The 21,488-nt window shown below is 41.8% G+C and overlaps 1 protein-coding gene across 2 annotated transcripts in view; it reads right to left on the bottom strand.

The window, feature by feature from the left end:
- Nucleotides 1–311: 311 nt before the first annotated feature.
- Nucleotides 312–21,488, bottom strand: part of UGT8 (UDP glycosyltransferase 8) — a 41,487-nt gene continuing 20,310 nt past the window's right edge. For both annotated transcript variants that reach the window (XM_032187254.1, XM_032187255.1), the window contains exons 3-6: nt 6,592–6,734; nt 4,362–4,438; nt 2,626–2,845; nt 312–1,027 (exon numbers count right to left, since the gene is read on the bottom strand). In XM_032187254.1, coding sequence (XP_032043145.1) covers nt 664–1,027; nt 2,626–2,845; nt 4,362–4,438; nt 6,592–6,734 — 804 coding nt within the window. In that variant the 3' untranslated portion in view covers nt 312–663. The remainder of the gene's footprint in view (nt 1,028–2,625; nt 2,846–4,361; nt 4,439–6,591; nt 6,735–21,488) is intronic.

A 21,488-nucleotide genomic window follows, 5' to 3' on the forward strand; every position in this document is an offset into this window, starting at 1 on the left:
GGCTTGCTCAGTACCCTTCTCTCTGAAGTACTGGTAGTGAGCAGGAGAGTCATGCAGCTTATCAGAAAAGATAGTACACATCTTTACCATTTTTCTTCAGTGCTCATTTTAAGATTATTTTTTTTTTTAATATCTGTGTTCTCATTCTGCAACTTACGATTTCTTGCAAAAGCATTGGGATTTTTTTTAAAACAGCTTTCTTATACACACTGAGCCTTCAACAAATGAAACACAGCTAGCACTAAGTTCTCTCAGCTAAAAGATGGATATATTAAAATAAAAAAATAGAAGGATAAAACTCTGCAAATAAAAAGAAACCTTTCCTCATTTGGGACACATTTAGCTTTTAAAAACTGAAAATTCATAAATACGATCATCATATAACTTTAGAGAATTAAGGCTTCTAAAAACTTCAGTGCCAAAATAACCTCTCTGCATCAGTATTAAGAATAAAGTATCTTCTATTTTCGGTTGTGCTTGCTTTTCTTTCATTTTTAAAAAAAGACTTTCCTTAGTTCCATAGAATTTTGTCACGTAATATTACATACTGTAGGGGAGTGTTAGAACTGCTTATTGACATTTTAAGTAGTTGTTAGACTAAGTTACAGAGATAAAATTTGATTACTGATCTGATTCATTACTATTTTACATGGGGTGGTTGGCTCATTTCACCTTTTTTTCATGTTTCATGTGGCCATTTCTTCTATACTTGCCATTTGGTATCCCGTTCTGGTAATGTCCATTAATAGTGCTATGTTCATCATTTGACCAAAGATGTTTGCTTTTTTTGCGGATAAATTTTGTTAGCCTGGCCAGAACATAATAAAATAAGGCAGCACCCACTAGAACAACAAAGGCAATATCCAGTAAGAAATACTGATAGAAAGAGATGCTGTAAACAGCGGCACGTAGATGTTGCGCTCCGTTGTGACGGAGGATATAGTTAATCCAGTACACAGTCCGGTTAACGGGATGACCGGGTTGGTCTTTGTGAATTTCAGACAGCCTCTGGGCCCGTTGCCTGTAGCTGTGTGAAAGAAACAAAGAAAATGGAACAAGGTAAAAAGCACAGCCAGCACTCTGAGCAATGCAAGCCTGTAAACACGTAAATATACTCTAGAGGCCAGAGTACGTCATTTACTGCAGAACTCTCACAACAACCCACATTCAGAGGAACATACACAAGGGATGACCTCTCTGCATCAGTCTTTACAGCTCATTGACAAAGAATTACTACAAATACAGACCCATGGATGAGCCAGGTTGAAATCCACCCTTCAGCAACAGGCCTGTAGCAGTGATGAAGAACCGAACTGACCTGCTGACAGATGGGAATCCTATCTGATCTCAGATGAACATATTTGCCCTTCCCACTCAAAGTGGCAACATACCCTAACACGCTGCTCCCTCACGCTATTGTGCAACTGTATTAATAGGGAAACAGAACAAAGTGAGAATCTTGGCTTGGGTCTAGAATTCCTCTTAGGTCTTAAGTTCAGCCTAAAACTGATTTTTCATGATGAGCTGCCCCTGGAAGCTGATCACATCAAATTCCTTCCCTTCCCTCTGCTGCAGGGTCGACGGGTTATTTGTGCAGGACTCACCTTTATACTAGGGATAATTATACAAGAAAAAGCCGAAGCAACTGATGCTACCAAGATGACTTCAGCAACTCTCCCCTTCACTGAGATTCTGCTGCTAACGAGCTCATTTTGTACAGATTTCTCCTTTTCCATGGCAAGTGCTGCTTAAAAACTTTGCTCCCATGAGAGCAAGAAACATTGTCTTCACTATACTCTAAAATGTCTATTAATTTAATACAAGAAGCAACCAGCTAAAACATCACTTTTTTTAATCCAGAGATAGACTGTAAATTGACTGTCCTCATACTTTAATATTACTGAGCAAATTGATTTGATGGGATTAAAAATAGTTACAAAACCCAGTTCATGAGCTTGTATTTATTCCACCTGAATGACAAAGAGTTACAGAAAGGCTGGCGCCCTCATTCATAATAATTTGTTGCAATGACAGTGTTCTAACAAATGGCCCCCATGACCCCTACACATATATTACTGGCCAGAAGACAAAGAATTTTGGGGTTTGGTTTTGTCTTTTTTTTTTTTTTTTTTTAAAGTCATGGGACTTTAGAACAGTCACTTTTTTTTTAGTACCTCCACATTTTCAGCTACAAACCAAACACATGACCTGACAATCATACAGGTATATTTTTCCACAAGCCCCCCTAGGGAGCATAACAGATTTAAATACATTATTGTGGTGTAAATCAAGACACAAAAAGAGGTGTTGGTCTACAACAAGAAGCTAGTCAGGCCAGGTGTGTTTCTATAACCTTGCTGTCCTTCCCATGGCATCTGTCACAATGACAGAAAAGCAAGACAATTGAGTTTTGGTATGCTGATCAGTGAGCTTGGCATCTATACAGGAACACGTTCAGTTGAGTAATCTTGTGAAATGGGGACATCTATCCAAAGACTTGCCCCAGCTGTACACACAATTAGTCCCAACACAAACTTTTCCCCTTGTGTGAAGGCTCTGCATATACATATCTAACCCATAACAGTAACTTACGACAAAAGCAAGAAACAATCACTCGTTCCATACCTGGGATCATTAATAACTTTTACTAGTGCTTCATACAATTCACTCTCAGTGACAGTCTTCCAGTTCAACAATATTCCCATGCCTTTGGCCTGTACTCGGGTCATAGTATCGTAATGGTCTCCAAAAAGGGGAATTCCCACCACCGGGACCCCATGGTACATGGTTTCAAAAATGCTGTTCAAACCGCCATGACTAAGAAAAGCTTTAATGTTAGGGTGACCTGAAAATAGAAGAGGCATGAAGACAAAAAGAAACTTTTACATCTCCTTAAGGTAAAGTTATCGAAGCAAATGGTACAACACATTTATCACTGGGTTCCTATGACTCCAATTCGGGAAGGTAGAATGAATCCAATTTGTTCTGAAGTTCCCCTCCACTTAAACTCTCTCTGCAGAAATTTTGCATGCATTAGATTATTTCCTTATATACAAATCGAGAGGAAATGGCCAAGGCAAAAAAATAAATATCTCATGTATACAAGTTGTGTGAAATTATTAATGGATTAACTAATACACTGTCTTCTCCTGAGTAACTGCAGTTGGTGACTACAACTGTTATTTACCTATTTAGCATTACAAATGAACCAGGGAGAGAGCATTTTTCCTCATTGTTCATATGAAATACAAGCTATTTAATGACGGGACAACTCATGTTGCATTCTCTCTAAAGCTTCACATGCCTTACTTCAGGCTAGCAAGATATGACAACAATGACAGCAATATACTACTGCTAATATGCAATGGAAAAATGAGACTGCCTCAGAGCAATTTAGTAACCAAAACAAATCTACCTGGTTTAGAAGTCATTTGCCTAATCACTACATTATGATAAATACTCTGGTTGACATGCACGTACATTGACGCGCACACATTCTTAATGCATTCATCAGCACTCATCGTAGTACAGGAGTTATTTTGCAAACACAAATAGGCATCCCAGAGACAACACTAAGCACTTTGCAGTCCCTGGGATCCAAAATATTCAGCTGCATTTCAACACAGGAAGAAGGGAAAGAAAAAGTAAATACATACACTCTAAGAAACTGTACCAAAAGATGAAAGAACATCAAGCTTTAGCTCTGCATCTGAGAACTCAGTATCTCAGGATAGTTAAACAGAGAGGTTATTATCAGCTTGCAACACATTCCAAATTTCTGTTAAAGATTTAATTGGAGAAATATATATATATATATATATGTATTTCAAATTAATATTAATAATAAACATATAACATTATGTTCAGAGTCTGAAGACTTGTTTTGGTGTGATGGGAACAAATTTTCAATGTCTGGTTTGATGATTCTTCCATGAAGAGACCAATGAAGACCATACCACACTTCTTCATAACCAAGACATCAGTAGTTACAGGCATCAGTTACCTAAAACAGCAGATTCTAGAAAACTCCTACTTATCCTTTAGGATTATTTTTTATTTTTAACTGCACAGATTGCATACAAGATTTTGCATAGCAAATGTCCCTATTATTAAGCTAAATAGGCTTTGGAATAACTATGCTTTTCTACTCAATTGACCAAAGAAAAAAATGGAGGTGATACCGGGTAAAGAGAAGTACCATCAGAAAGATGTTTCATTTCATCATCATGTGTGAATTCTGTATTCTTGCTCTGTGACTTGTATCACAATGACTGCTATTTCAGTAGAATGTTGTTGGCTGTTGGAAGAGCAAACTGAACTTGAGTGAGAATAATCAAAGTATCATTGTTACAGATACTCACCGAGAAGGTCGTTTTGCGGTAACCATTCTATAAGCTTTGTATTGTTGCCTAGATTCCTTGGTTTGTTTCCTGAAAACCTAAAATAAAATCAAATTGAAGCTAAGTTATCAAAACCTCAAAAATTGATAAACTCTAAGCAGAGAATCAAACCAAATGATCCATGAGAGCCGAGCACATTCCTAGTTACACAGAGATACCATTTATTTACCATTAAAAGAAAATAGCCTCAACCAAAATACTATATAATTAATAACTAGAAAATGTTTTTTCATCATTCCATTTCCTTACAGCCTAGTTCAAAATTCAATGTTTTCTATTTACATAATGGCAATGCAGTTATTTCTAAAAATGTATACAACTTACCATGGTGACTGACAGAAGGTTTTATAACCTCTCTGTGGCTCCAGGTTTGTTACTTTACTGAAAACACTGATTAGCACTACATAACTCCACTGAGAACATCCCATCAGCACAAAAATAATAAGCCCTATTATCATTAACACAAGGCACTCCCTTTCAGTTAGCCTGTTCCTTACAGCTTTTAAGAACCGACACCATCTCATTTTAAGAGAAATTAATACTACATGGAAAGGAAAGGGTGACAGCTCAGTTTATGAGGCGAGAAGCTATCGGTAAAAAAGTTGAGATTAGACTGTAAGGTGCATTTCTGTTACTTGCCCACCTGCCTGAAATCTAATGGAAATGTCTTGGTCACCTGAGGTTTTTGGAAGCTTTATGAACAGAATACATCCTCGAACTGATTTATACATCATGTACAGTTTATATGTAAATTAAATATATTTTAAACAAAATAAAGAGGGGGAAATAAGCTAACAGTGACTAGAGAATTTCTTAGTTTGACAGGTCCATCAGAAGACCTAAAAACACTCCTGGTTATTAGACAGCATTAGAACTGTAGCTTCATAGAGAATCACCTACAAATTCCCAATTACTTGAACCATATAGAATATATAAGCTATTTAGAAAGACATGTTAAAAAAAGGCAAATTCCTGACCTTATATAAAAGCAAATAAGCCACATTACTGGTTTTGGTTCTAACTAGTATCACATAAGCAGAAGAATATAAAGAACTGCAAAGATTCCCTTGATTTGGCATCCTGACTTAAGAGTTACAAACAGTACCACCTTTCCTATTCTCAGGAATGCCTAGTACAAAAACCACCTGCTTCCAACACAGATCATAGGTGAACAATCTGAAGAGCAAAAAAAAATCTGAGTAAAATTGGACTAAATTTCATATTTAGGTGTCTAACTGTGGATCTCAAATTCCCATAGATCTGACAGAAAGCCACTCGCTCAGCTCTCCCAAAGGCCATGTCTTGCACCTAGTCCCAGAGACATCTTCCCATCGCCTGAATCATGCTGGAAAGAAAGAGAGTTAAGTTTCTTTATCCAAAAAAGCCCCTTAACAGATAATAGATGATAAAAACAGAAGAAGAAATGGGAGAAGTGGGGGAAAAATGTTGCATAGACTGCTAATACAACTCTGAAAGTTCAGCAAGAACAGCAGTCAAACCATTGACCTGATGAAGTGTTACTTGGAAGCCAATGGCTCACGTGTATCCTCCGAATCACACTCCAGAGAATTACGCATCCAGAGAGTGATGCTGCACATGAAACAAAGCTGGCTAAGGACAGTTGATACTGCATTTTTACAGTAACTTTAAGGAGCTGCTCAAGTTTTTACAGCCAAAAAATCTTACTGATTCTTACTTCTGCACATTTTTCTTCCTCTGATTTCTCACAGAGAAAGCCAAATAAAAGGAGCAATATTGAAAGTCCCTGTTTTCAGAGGATAGGGGGGAAGAAACGAAAGCAGGGGGGAGCAAGCCTTGAATCCTTCCTAAGATTGTATCAGCAGAATGTCATTCTCACTCCCTACAGGGATTTCTTTATCACAAGTGATGAGAGCATGTCACAAATGTTATAACCTCAGAAACTCTTTTTGCTCTCCCTAGTCCTTCCAGGATATGAACTCAGCACAGGCGTATATAACCTATGCCTTATCCTGCCACGAAATCGTTGCTCTTGCTTGTTACCAGGGGAATACAGCATTTCCATATAGACTGTCTTTCAAAAGAGTCAGGTCCTCTGTGCCACCCAGACTGCCTGCATTTCAGATTCTGCCTTAGATGCGACTCTAAAGATGGCACAATAGGAAGTGACTGTGCTTCAAATTACCCCAAATACATCTGTCATCACACTTACCTCCAAATAACTCTCTGAGGCAGTCTTCCCAGTGCAAGTGCTAACTTATTTGCTATGTCTTCTGACAGATATTTCACTCCAGCTCCGAATGAAACGAGGACAAAGCCATTTTCATTAGCACCATTCACCCATGCCTGGAGATCCTGTTAAAGCAAAATTTGCATTGAGCACTGTAGAAGCACAGGCGTTTACCAGCTAAATAAGTAGAAACAGATTAAGTAAGCATTGCTTAGCACAATCATTTGCTGGTCCCTGGTTACTTCATAAGGCAAGTTTCAGAAGTAAAATGCTTTGGAAATTACAAAGTACAATGACTCAGAATACAAGGTATGGGCTATGAACACCAAAATTCTGCCAGGTTTGTTTTAGCTTCCGTATTAACAACTAACTTCCTGAGACAATTTCTTTTCAGTTGACACACAAGTAAAAAAAGAAAAAGAAATAACTCTGCATTTTAACACAGCAAAATATAAATAGATCTTGTAGTATCAGCCTGGTTGCAAAACACAGTAAAAACACTAAGTCAGGGACTCAACTGGTTGACCTCTGTCCTTAAAGACAGCGAGAGGTTATTTTTTATTTGACTTATAGAAAAATAATAGAACACAACAGAACCCAGAGCCTTCAAAAGGCACCTGGAGGCATCATGGTGCTCCAGCCCCTGGCCCGAAGAGAGGAAAAGCAAGCAAGAGAGGACTGCAGCAGTGTTGGTGCCAGCCTTCTGGGTGATGGATGGATCCCAGGGAGTGCTGTCACCTCCACCCACACATCAGCTCGGAAGCAAGTTACAACGCCCACCTCCAAGCGACCTTGGTCACCGCAGAAATTACAGGTGAAATTTCCCCTGGGCTTGAAGCAACCAACAAGCCATAAATGTAGCCTGAGCCTCGCTGGCACAAGACACTTCAGGGCTGGTACGCTTACCCAAATCCAGCCCAAATCCTGCCGGGCCCGGGGTTTTGCTGCATTGAAACCATGCTGCGCCGGGCCAGGCGCAGGTAATTCACCCGCAGCTACTGCTTCAGGCAAGCACAGTTAAGTTATAAAGGAGACAGCAAAATCTGAACCCTGGGGCTGACTTTGTGGAAGCAGGGTTTATGTAACTGATGAAAATGCAAGCCAGCAGATGTGAGTACCTAACACCACCGGGATGGCAGAGCTCTGCAGAGTAAGAGGAAAAACCATCTTAGTGTAGTAGATGGAGCAGAGCTGCAAGCTAAACAAGTCTCCAACACCAGAACAATGTCATTGGGCTTCAGGAAAAAAAAAAAAAAAGGCAAAAAAAGGTCCGGTGTACCCTTGGTTTGTCAAAACCAATTAAATTTCTATTTCTAATACAACTGTTCACAGTGGAAACTAAAAAAACTATACCACTGACCTACAGACATGTCAGTCTCCAAAGGATATCTTATTTTTCCCAGGATATGGTTTAATCCTAATCCCATCCAAACTAAACATAAGCCTACTCAGCACCAGAAGAGCAATAGGAAATGAGTAAAAGGAAAACTAAGCACTGGGTTCACAATGTGCCAGTAATGGTTCACTCTTGTCCCAGTAATAAACAGTGGGCCAGACAGTAACAGGGCAACGCTGCACTGTCGTACCTCGGTGCAAAAACACAAAAACCAGCAGGCACAACAACGAGCTGCACATCAGGCTGGGATTGTGCACTAGCCCAGTTATGCAGTGAAAAAAGGGATTTCCATTTTCTCTTGACTCCATGCTTCTTCGTTTTTCTTCATCCTCTTCCAGTGCCCTTTCTTTTCTATTTTTTTTTCCTTTGTCTGCAGAGGGAGGGGGAAGAAGGGAAAGCAGAGGGAGGGAAGTGTCTGTGACCTGCCTGGAAGCTGAATCATTTATTATTGGCTACACTTCTGGCACAGAAGTTTCCAACCGGGTTTGTGATTTAAAGTTTGTCCTTGAATTTTACTTAAGGACCTAAGGCATGCTCCAAATGTAATTATATTATAGTCGCGTAGCGGTTCAACTACTTACATCTTGAGCTATTTCCTATCTCTTCTTTAAAGCTAAAAAAAAAATCCACTTTGGGGGCTCCAAGATAAACTTTTCTAAAAAGCAATTGCCTACTATGCTCTAAAAGACCTATCTGTGCCTGTCTGTAATATTTCATCAAGTTATATTCCAGGAGCTGAAGTCACCTATTACGAGGTGGACTTTTTTAGGCTCGCTTGTCTCCCAGCCCCTGCGTACCCTGCACTCCCTTTGCTAGGCACCCTTTGGTAGGCAGGTTGCAATTTATTTCCTAGGAAGTGCTTTCAGTATGACTGATCTTTTGAGCTGGAGCTCCTCGTGGCATTGAAAATATAAGACAAAATACATATCAGATCTGCTGATAAGCTCCCCAGCTACTATCAGCTTAAATTTAAACTAGGTCCTTCCTTTGGAAGACAGCAATGCACACACAAAGCCCGCATAAATTCGCTGTGATGATGCATTGCAAGCCCCCGGGTCTCGTAAAGCCCTAAAACCTGGTGTTCCCTGGCACCACAGAAGTGCCCCACAGCATGCCAAAGATAATCTCGGTGTTTCTGAAGGTGTGGAGTTCTGCCTGGGATGGGTGATGAGCCCGCAGGGAGCTGGCAGACGAAGGTTAGCAGAGCAGCACAGGCTGCAGGGTGTGTGAGGAAGAAGTGTGAGGTTTGCTTCAGACAACTGGAAGGAGCCTCTAGAGGTTCCCTGGTCTTCACAGGGGACTTAACACACTGATACCTGCTGAAACCTGGAGGTAACTCCTGTGCCTTGCTGCCAACTTCCTGACAGGCTCAAAAAGCCAGTGAGGGGAGACACTCCATCAGACCTCAGCCTTACAGACAAGGAGGAACTGGACAGGAGCGTGAAGGTCAGGGCAGCCTCGGCTGCTGTGACTGTGAGATGGAGTTAGCTGTTCAGGACGCTGAGAGGACAAGGAAGGCAATAGCAAGATCTCCTGGACTTCAAGAGAGCCAACTTTGGTCTCTTCAGGAAGATGCTTGGGAAAAAAAAAAAAAAAAAAAAAAAAAAAGTGAGATAAAGCCCTGGAGAGAAGAGGGGTTCAGGAGAACTGGTTGATAGCCAAGCATCACCCCTTCCAAGCTCAAGAGCAGCTGGAAATGTGTTTGCTTTAAGACAAAAACTCAGTACGCAGCACTGCTGCTCAAGGATTTCTCATGCAGCATCAGAAATTCCTATCATTACTTACGCTTGGTCAGACATGGGGTTTCTACTAGGGATTGGCTCGTTCCAGCTCGGATAGGGCTCCCAAGGCTCCTGCCTCTTTGTGCCTAACTGGGAATTGCAGGAGACTTCACAACTCTGTGATCCACTCACAGAATGACAAATTACATGTCGTTACGCATACAGTGAGGACATTTCCTTGTAATGGCATTTCTAAAACAGCATTTGAAAAGCCCCATGTCTGTAGCACAGCTAATAGAATTACAATTCTCAGTACTTAATAAGTATTGAATAATGTAGGAAGAAAAAAGGACACTTTACGCCATATTGTGGCATTAGAGTCACCCTACAAACAGGCTTTTGCATTTTATTACTGTGCAACATAAAGCTGGTTGCCTTGCTGTTATTATGACTCACTTCACGGCCAAACTTTTGTAACCCTTCCCTTTGAAACACGTCTCTGGTTCAACAGGATGCAATAAATGTATAAACATTACGAAAACAGTCTTTCCACTGAGGAACTTAAAATCTTGACAGGCGAGACAAGAACCTGCCATCAGGCTCCAACAAACAAGTGTTTGCTGTCTTCAGTAAGATTATAGAAATTAACAGGATGAATTGGCTCGTTTTGTGCGAATTGCAGCTTTTTGAAGGGACTGGTGAGACGGGGTTTGCCGTGCTTTGAGCTGGGCAGGTGCAGACCAACTCGGATCCTCCAGGGGTGTGATGATAAATGCAAGCACAGCTGGCAAGGCACTCCGCTCAGAGGAGCAGCCCACATGGCTAAAGCAGGCTTCCAGACCACAATGCCTGCTCGACCCAAATCAAAAGCACAGGAACTTGAATTCGTCCTCAGGTTTTCCTCTACAACACAGAATTTTACAGGGCAAAACTGCTCTGCGGCACCCTACAAAGGATCCAAAGACTTTCAACTCAGTTCATCGTACTTTGACATCAACTGAAAGGCTCTTCTTTCACTCAGATTTGTTCGAGTTTTCCTTAAGCTTTAATTCATGCTGGTAGCAAGAGGAATTGCTCGTCTGCCTTCTGATACGCAGCCCCTTTCCAAGCTGCCTCCCCAGAGGGGTGCTGGAAATCAGCGCGGTGCAGGAGCTGCAGAAAATGAACTGCAGACTTGTCAGAACAAGGGTTCTCCTTGCATATATTTGTATAATTTCTGGCAGAGCACAGCATTAATTAAATAGGATCACTAAGCATTGCTAAAACTGCAAGTCAGGATAAAAGGAGGAAATGAAGGATGGGGGAACAGATATCCCCTCCTGGTAAGGCCACCAGAGTTAGTGACCTGAAGGATTCTCTCTCTCTCAGGTTCCTTTAACTTTCTGTAACTATTTCTCCAGGCAGCTTTCACTACGGATTTTCTAAGATAAAGTTCTAGCACAACTGAATCCAAGTGAGTGGTGTTTGTAGATCGTTGGTTGCAAAACAAATCTGCATGCCCCGCTACGTTAGCTGGGCCATGGTACAAAGGCTCAGTATTTTCTTCCCCCGTTCTTTGTGTGTCCTACAAGGTATGGAAGCGATACAGCAGATAAAAAGCAGATTCTGATCTTGGCACACGGAAGAGGCCACTCTCAGTACTACAGCTACATACTTCACTGGTGCAGATACATTCCTAATATTTACTTTATGAAGCATGCAGCAGGAACTGCAATGAAGGATTAGCAGCCCAAAACTTTTGTTTTTCTCTAATCTTGCAAAACCCGAGTCACAGAAGAGAACACAGTGATGCAACAGGACTTCTTTGTGTCTAAAATTTCAACATACCTAGCCACTCTAGTCTGTAGTCACCTTCCTACCTGTTACTGACTTAGACCACATTAGCCCTAGCGCTCCAACAACAAGAAATCTCCTGCATCAGGGCAGAAACCAGGGAAACCAGCTTGGTGCTCAGCTGGAGAGAAAACAACACACACTCAGTTAGGTTCCAGTTAGTGAGCTCGGGAGACAGGTGGCCTCAAAAAAACCCACTGACTTTCACCAGAAAACAACTGAAATCACCACTCCAACTGGCACTGTATGAACTCCCAAAACTGTCTATGAAACTGAAAACTTGCACAGAGATCAAGGCTTACCCAGTATGAACTTAGCTATTTCTTCCTCCAAATCCGCTTACATTTTTGTCCTCCAGCACTTGCTGTCTTCCTGATTCAATTACACACCATATGAAAATTGAGCCAGAATGAGTCATTAGACCCACCTTTGTTTAAGAAAAATAAAGCGTTCCTTGTTGGGGCAGCATTTTACACTTCTCATTTGCAGCATGATAGCGACTTCATTTTGCCCAGTTTAAACGACGTTCACATTTGTTGTAAATGCAGCGTGATTTTTTTTTTCAATGCAAGGGAAAGATGATTAATAACTGAAATTACAGCTTCTGAGGTCTAAACCTACCGTAAAGGTCTGGGGCAGGGAGTTATTACATAAAGAGCTGCATTACTGAGCCTTCTTCAACCTTTTCTTCAAACTTCAGCTGAACACAGATGCACCTTTGGCTTTTACAATTAATTCAAGCTTTACATACACGTGGTAAAGACAAACTAACTTTTCCAGTGACTGTTGTAGAGTCCTTGCCCATTTTTTTTCTTCAGGTGTAAGCATTTTCCGGTTTTGTTGCGTAGAAGGAAAACATCTTGCCTCAGTTACTTCACATCCTAGCACAGCCAGCAATTGCAGACATTTCCTTCACTGAGGCTACCCTGCACACTTGAGAAACCAGACACTAAGAAGCACTGACTTTGTTTCCCCCTTTCCAAAATAGGAATCAAAACCTGAACAGCTAAAACCCCAAAACCATGAAGTACCTGACAGCAAGGTCCTCAGAAGAAGGTAGTCAATTCTGGATTGAGCTGCCAAAAACTTAAATCAGGCACTTATACAACTTCCAGCTAAAGAAAGATTATTTTCTTTTAGTAAAGTTACACAGAAGAGAAGCTGATGTTAATGAATTACCTTAGACACACAGGTGCATTCTGGGGTTCCCCTGAAATTTTATGCAAAGCAGAGCTGAAAAGCCTAAAATCTGGGGAGAGATTCACAAAACCCCCTTGAGTGAGGGAGGTTGTTTGGTTCTCATCCAATTATAACTTTATATATTATGACCCCAACAAAACATCATCATGTAGTAAATACATTCATTACTTACTATTTTTACTGAGGTGATTAAGATCCATGCATGCTAAGGTATGAAACATTTAATGGTGTCCCACTTATTCTGCTGGGCCAAACCCTGCCAGGTCCTTGTCTGCTTTCATGTTAATGTCCACGCACATACATGCTCTTTGGGTAAATTAGTACAACACTAAAGGACTGAAATAATAAATTTTCCTCTGAAACCACCTGCCAGTTGAGTCATATCCCTCATTTCACAGGCACTGACTGCCTGATCCTGGCAGGCAGGGTCGCAAGGAGGTACCGACTGATGTTCAACACCGCCCCACACCAGGTGTGCTTTCCCATCCCTTTCACGGTGGTAGCTAAACATGCTCGTGGGTTTCACGGGGGGAAGAGCACTTGCACAGCCCAGGCAGAAGCAGCCCGCTGCTGTGCCTTCCTGCTCCTTCCTTCTCTAGGGAGGGAGCTGACAGGGACTGGCTGGCCTCGTGCCCGATTCGTCCCACATTTACCTTCAGAGCACTCCTTGAGCTCCGCATACGCACTGCGCGCAGGCTGCTGCTTTTTCAGTGTTGGCAATATTTATTGCACTCACAGCTTAGCACAGGCACAGATACTACGACCCTGCCACGTTCTCTTTTCTGGTTTCAGCTGCCTGTGTGCAACCATCCTGGTACGATGCGATGTTACGAAGAGTGAAGGGTTTTGCATGTACGTTGCTCTTTTCCTTAAAGCCTCCCTGTGCTTGCATAGGGAGAATAAGCGCTTATTGATCTACGCTCTTCTGTAGGCAGGACAGGGGATGGGGGAATAAATAAAATAAAAATCTTTTTAGCATTCTCAGACAGGAATGTTATTGTGCCGAGCCCACTATGCGAGCTTTGTTCAGTTTGGTTTTCTAATTAGCAGGCTTAGCTGCTAAATGCACAGCTGTGACTATAGAGTGAGGACCCAGCTGGCAGTAACCAGTGGTGCCTAATACTGAGCCTTGCTTCAGATAAACAAAGTACACAAATACAAACATAACCGGGTTTAATATCCGAAGCTTCCCCTGTTCAGCTGCTCGATTCAAATGTGTGATAGCACAAGTGTCTGTTCTTTGAATATGGTTGCGAGCCACCACTCTCCAGCGGGGAGCACAGGCACGCTATGCAGCTCCTGCTGCAAAACGCTGCTCAGGGTGGACAAAACCAGATCTATTTGAAAATAAATAAATAAAATAGCCACATGAAGTGATCTTTAGAAGCAAGACACTGAGAAATAAACAGAAAGGTACACAGAATATTTTTTTTTAGTGGCCTAACTTTTTAGCATCTTCTAAATAGCACTTCTCTCATGTGAGGTACTTAAATATTGTATTAATACATTTTAACTTAATTTCAAATTTTTATTTTAAAACATTGCTTCAGCAGAGGCAGCTAAAGGCCATGTATATGCAACTGTATGACCTCTAATATCACTGAGCAAACAGGGTCCTATCACATTGCCTGAAAGCTCTAAAATAACACACCTGCCCACAGCAAAGCCAGAGCAGCAGCAGCAGCACTCTGGGCAAAGTTTGACGTTTGTATTGACTTGCCATGAGCTTGCAAGTTAGCTTACACCTGATGGCAATATCTGCTGTGACAAGCAAAGGACAGAGACACGGCCACGAGCTTCTGCCTGCAGAGAGCAGCGGACAGCCCGCACCTCCCTGCCTCAACGCCGCCAGCTGCCTGCTGGCTCAGCCCAACCCTCTGCATCGGCTCACCCGCACAGCACGATGAAGGTGATTTTTTGGCCAGCAGCCTTCCTGCGTTTTAAAAGCAATGACCACACGGCCAGTGTGCTGGCTCCACTGTATCAGGACAGCGTTTGTGTTACCAGGCACCACTTCGTGAGCACCAGCCTTGCAGCTCCCAACCAGGGCACAACCCTTCCCACCCCACCACCTGCCTCTCAATTAATTGCGTCTCAATTCACCGCAGATTTTTTGTTCTCCTTCCTCAGGTACAAGCTGCTGTTGATCACCCACTTCTCTACGGGGATCCTGTAACTAAACTTACTGTTTCTGGTCTGTCCCCTCCCTTCTCTCCCTGGACTCTTCCTGCTGTATGAACTCAAACTGAAACTTTAAAAACGAAACAGAAAAGGTCACGTTTTTTAAAACTCACAACAAGCTATGTATCCCCTCTTCCCCGGGTACAGTGACATTGTCTGACCTGCACCACATACCATTAAGCAGCTCATCAACTTCAATTTATTAATGAGACCCGCTGTAAGCAAAAAAAAAGTCCCTCCAGTTGATTTTAAAGTTTTGTTCATATCAGCAACAAATAAGGCAATCCCCAAACCAATAATTTAGGCAGACTAAATTCCTCTATTTTCTTGCTGGTTAAAGCCATCTGTAAGCCACACTAGCACACGAAGCAAGATGTAACATCCGAGCTGTTTTCTGCGAGGTCTCCAAGCAGCGGTGAGCGTGCTGCTGGCACAAGTCACCCAGGAATGCTGCTGATAACAAAGTGCCTCTTTAATAATACTAGGCACAGATTCAGCCTTGCTGAGAAACAAATTCAGCGTTTTCTACCGTTTCTCACTAATTATTTGGTATACACCGTACATTTGCCTCATCAAACATGCACTGAAAAAAATGTTTTTAAAACCTAGTGAAGCTTTTCAGCGCCTGGAGGGCCACATTTTATTGTCCCTGACCTTTGCCCACTTACAGTCCAATACCAGAAGAATGGTTAAGTCCTTTTAGCTTTGAAAAAGAATGAATTTCGGACCCCAAACACAGGTACAAATCACAGCACCACAAGCTTTGGTCTTTTGTCCTGCATCTCATCCTTCTCTAGAGTTACAGGCGCATCCAGTGAAGCCTCCAAGAACGCGGTCTACCCAAAACTAGAGGTCAACCAGAAAACTGCTGCGCAACACTCTGATGCAACTCTTCATCAAAAATCCATTACTCACAGGGACTTTGGCAAACACCCTGGGAAAGCAACCTTGCTTTGCAAAGGAATGGGAGGCAGTGGAAACAAGAAGCTTGCCCTTCAAGAGAGGTTATTCAGACAGCTGCATACCGGTGAAGGGTACACTAAAGGTATCCTCACCTCCACGATTCAAACAAACAATATTGTTGGCACTATCACAGAAGCACCAATCTCTTCAAAAATAAAATCTGCACATTCCTCAGCACGCAGCCCCCTCATGTAACTTGTAAGCATGCACAGACAGACTTGGGATTATTAAACACACACCAACATTTTGTCAATCCTACCATTTCAGTAGTTGCATATATAACAGAAAGAGCAGGTTAAACTGTGGGGAATATGTTGTTGGTTGTTTTTAGAAAGAAAACTCTAAGTACAGAGAAATGCTTCTACTGACACCACCTCTACACTTTCCACCTCCAGAACACTCGGTCAAATTGAACTTCCAGAACTACAGTAACAAGAAAATGGAAGAGAAGATGAATTTTAAACCTAGACCTCTGTGTTACAGCTACTGTCCTACAACCTCTTCCATAAATCCATATTATAAAGTAATTTAGGCAGGCAATTTTGTCCTTCACTGCTCCAGTACAACGCCTGTACTCTGTGGATGGCAGGAGATCTAACTAACCAGCAGCTTTGATTTGGATAATGACAAGTTGTTACTCATTTCTTGTTCAGGTTAACAAGCCCTTCACTCTCCTCCTTTCTCCCTGTATTAAAATACCTACATGTATATACACACACACATGATGTATGATATAAAACATGCACGTTTTTAACAAGACAGTCATCACCTCTTCTTTAACAGGCATAAAAACAGCTGGCTTCTGAGTCCGTGCTGAAGCCATCATCTCTAGCCTTCCAGAAATCCTCACCAAGCCTCTCCACGCACACGGACACCCCAGTGGGTACAACCAGGGGGCCATAAACTGGGACAGCTCCTGCCCCCCCCCACGTCCACCTCCCAAGCCTGGGATTGCTTGCGGCAGGCACAGAGCGCAGCCTGAGGAAACCCGGTCAGGCACAGCCAAGCTGCAGGAGCTGGCAGCAAAGCAGCAGGGGAAGTTAATGTTTGATTGCAGAGGTCAGCGATGGCAAAACTTCATTTTGACATGTTTTTGTGACCCAAAACAATTCTGATTTGGGTGAGGCACAAATCAATGCTTTGTTGTCTTTAGTCTGGGACCACTTATCCTGCCCCTGGCTAAACAAGGCCATTGGGGCAGCCTTCCCAAAAAGCGGGGGAGAAAAAAAAAAAAAAAGAAGAAAAAGAAGAAAGGAGAAGAAGTCCAAGGAGAATTATTTGCAGCTTTAGTTCATCTCCCTGGAGAAAGGAGGAAGAGAGTTCACTGACAGGATCACTCAGACAGGTAATGAAAGCCCTAATTATTTCAGGACATTTGTATACAATGGAACAATGGACAATGAACAAGGTTACTGTACAGCAAGTTTCAGTTGAACATTCATCGGTTCCCCTAAGCTACGACTCCCTCGAAGGCAAGTTTGCAATAAGAATGGCATTATTTGGCAGACAGATGCTTTGTTAGAAGCTGAAGAGGTGTTACCAATTTTCCTAGCACTCCTCAAAAGGTCAGAGAAAAGGCGCTTGAAACCACACTGCTGAAGAGGTTGTGTGCTACCTACTCTTAGCTGCTAAAAACACGGGGGCAATGAAACCATGGGTGACAGTGGTGGGGACTTCTCCTCCCTCACCTGTCCCATCCTGTTCTTCCTCACACGTCACCGATCCCTTCCAGGTGACCCTGCCACACTCCCACACGTCACTGCCATGACGGATGGCTGCCACCTGAGGCTGACCAGCATCAGGATCAATGAACACCCAAGCAGAGTATCAGCCAAGCACAAGGTATCTGCTTTACCTAAATAACCTTTAAGCAATCAGGACATCTGACAAGAAAAGTTGGCTTGATTACAATTTTTTTTTTTTTAAATCAATAACATTATTCATTAGGCTTGCTGCTCTTGAATGTCAGCTCTGAACACATCCCTAACTATTCGAACACTGTTCAAGCTGATGCGTGTACCGAACACAAGAGAAAAAAACATGCATTTGGAAATAAGATCTTACCTTTTAAGATCTTACCTCCACGATATTAGAAATTATAGTATGCCAGAGAAGACAATCGTGGAAATAAATCTAGCTCATTATTTGTCCTACATACAGCTTAGCCTTAAAAACTCTCAACTGACATTCACCATTAAAGCACTGCAGATTATCAAAGTGAATTAATTTTGTTGATTTATTCATTTTCATGTTGAAGTGCACAAGACCATTCTAAAATCAGAAAACCTGTTTACAGGTAATAGCTTATATTAACTTTTTTTTTTTTTAAATGAAGGAAATACTAAAATACCTTCTGCTGCTTTTAATTTTCATCATTTGACCTATGCAACACCCACACTGAACCTTGAATTCTCCATTCCCAGTACATGCAATCATTTAGCTAAAAAAAAAAAAAAAACAAACACAAAACACAACACATTATGCAATTATCCACAAACCAAGACAACTTGCTTTTTGATGCACTGCTGAAGGCCAGGAATGAGGACTTCCATTCCCAACGTCTTGAAGAGGTTCGGTGTTTGCCCCTCAGAGCGCAGGATGCCAGCTTACGTACTCAGAGGACATCCTTCCCCTTCCAAAGTTTTACTGGAGATACCGACCTGACTTCTGAAATCATCATGGCACCCTCTTCCCCCTCTCTTACTGTCCAGGTACACGCTGAGTCACATTTCTTCCCAAATTTGAAATGCAACACTACAGCTGGAATAGATGTGGTTCGTCAACCTAGCAATACTGCTGCATTTAAGACTGGAGATTATGACAAGGAAAAAAGGCAATTTTTATTTCTGATGACAGTACCTAAGGAGCTCAGGTTATGTCCTTCCTTGTGTAGCAAAATATCAGTAGTCAGTGGTGATGAAGCTGTATGTGGAAATATATTTAAGGGGCAGAATACATGATGATATGGTACAGTACAGAATTCACACAGTGGCCCACAATCTTTATCGTCCTCAAGACTTTTTGCCTCCCCAGCTGATACATCACGTGCATTTTAAAAGAGCTCTAGAATTGCTTCACATTGCCAGATATTTATTGTCAAATGTATCTCCATAAGAACTATTTTCCCAGTCCTTTAAAACAAAAAATAATAAAAAATGGTACTAGCAATGTGCTAAAATCTAATGCTACAGTCTGCAAGAGCAAGCTGTAAGGAAATTGTTCTTAATATGATGAGTGAAATAAAAATCTGATCTAAGAAACGTGTCCTTATTCTTCCACTCAACTGTAAAGACAAGTCAACCAACACCAGTCTGAACAGGCAACTGTCTGCAAGACTCAAAAAAAAACTTTTAATAAAGATATTTCAAAGCCACCAATTTGTTACCTAGATCTAGATGAATACAGTAGCAAGATTAGATAAGAGATCTACAGGGAGGAGCAAATAAATTACTCTAATTACTATTTGATGACAACTATGGCTGAAAGGATAGCTTTTACTTCTGAAATGTGAGCATCCTCCTTTGCAGTGTAAATTTACTCAGGTAGAAGAGAATTAAAAAACAACCTGACGTTTGTTTCTGTCTTCATAGCAATAATAAGTGGCATTCAGTCCAAAAGAAGTGCAAGACCAGCACTGAAGGAAAGCACGATATTACAAAAGTAGCTAAGAGGCTTTAAAAGCTGAGCAGGTATGAAGAAAGAAAAGCTCAATTTGCATGCCAGACAGTAGGCATGATTTTACTTTCAGTGATGTTTTTGATAAATGCTAATACAGATGATCTCACACACAACTGTATCCAAGCTGTGGGATCCAATCTGTGTCCCAACACACCCGTACAGACAACTGGTTGATCTAAACAAGTCTTTCAAAATAATGTTTACCTTCTTTTCTTGCAGCACAGTTCCTCCTCATTTTCAGTGCCCTTTGCCCCCTCCCTGACTACGCAGTTGGCATTTCCTGGCGCTGCTGCTTAGAAGAGCCATAGGGTTTCTACCCTTATTCAAGGACGTATCTTATCAGGCTGATTAATGCCTAACTGCCTAACAACCTACTCACAAGAGGTTTCCCCATTGTTTCTTAAAACGTGCGTTACTTCAAACTCCAGTTTCACCCAGCTTAACAGGATCCCCCTGGAGAAGTGCTACAAGGAGGCGGCGGAGGAGCCTTTTTCTTTCTAGCTGCCGATGCCAGCTAACCAGAAAATACAGGTAACGCCATACACTTAGTATGTTAAGTCAGCAATCACCTTAGAGACTGATATTTAGCGTCTGTCTCCAGCTTTGGGCCTGTTAAGGCAATCCTACCCTCTATAAACAATTCAAAATGCACTATTTTTGCAGTTACCTGTACAAACCCTGGACTCCTTGCCATACATATGTAAGTTTCTATTCATTTATGGGTAATGCACATAAAGAGGCAGCCACAGCCTCTGGGCAGGGCAGCCCTGTCACCCGGCGCCCCTTCCAGCCCAGCTGAGGCAGCTCGGGGCCACCTCAGCCCCAGGCAGGAGGCAGAAAGCTGCAGGAGCCGTTTGGGTGAGGGCTCCAGCCCCAGGACAGGGCAGCAGCTGAAAGCAGTCGCGGCACCAGCCATCTGCTTTTCATCTACCAGGGTACGGTGACAGATCTGAATTTTAGCTAGAAAATGAACCCTACTGCCCAATTTACCCACAATACGGTGCCACGGGAAATAGGATTGCGCATAGCAGCATGGACGTGGATAAGCAATATGGTAGGAGAGAAATGCTCCCACTTTCATATGCAATCACAGCCCACACTTAATGTAAGAATGCATTACCCAGTAAAACTGAAAAGAAGGCAAAAAACGCCTCACAGTTTGCTTTTGTGTTTGTTTTTCTTTCTTTAGCCCCACTGCAATAAATATTTGCCAATACATACGCTATCCATAGGTCTACCTCAAGGTCACTGGCAGCCTGAGTACACTGAAGACGATACTTACGGCTCCCTCTCCTCCCATCACAACATTTGATAGCAACATTCATGGTTCCAGAGCAAATTTAGGAAGCAATTTAAGAAGGTTTAAAAATGTATATACATGTCTATGTTTGTATGTGTGTACAGACATGTTTATATACAAACATGCATTTTTATGCACACATAGGTATAGGTATAACCCCATAGTAAAACAGCAAAGTAAAACTGTTCTTTCCATATTCTTCCATCTCATTTTACAGAAGAGAAAATTCCCGCTTGCTTTGGGGACAGTTTACTTTTTACCCTGAAGACCAATCCAAAGAGACCATAAAAGACAGTGACGACGTAGCACCCAAATTTATCATGCAACAGAACAGACATTTTTCTTCTTACAGAAAAAAGAAAATACCCGTTTGGAAAATGAACAGCTGAAATTCAATCCAGTCAGAAAGGCTGTCCTGGAGAGAGTGTGGTTGAACTTCGTTTAGACAGCACAAGACCACCTTTAGTCTGCTGTCTCAGGATGTCCGTGTGCTGACTTTCTAAACATGTGTCTATCCATACATTAAGGGAGAGCTCCTTAAAGAAGCACTGTTTTGTTCACTAATACAAATAACAAGCTATCTGTTATGGGGATCCATCAAATGAAA

This window comes from Aythya fuligula, chromosome 4 (genome assembly GCF_009819795.1).
Source record: "Aythya fuligula isolate bAytFul2 chromosome 4, bAytFul2.pri, whole genome shotgun sequence".
Classification (NCBI taxonomy): Eukaryota; Metazoa; Chordata; class Aves; order Anseriformes; family Anatidae; genus Aythya; species Aythya fuligula.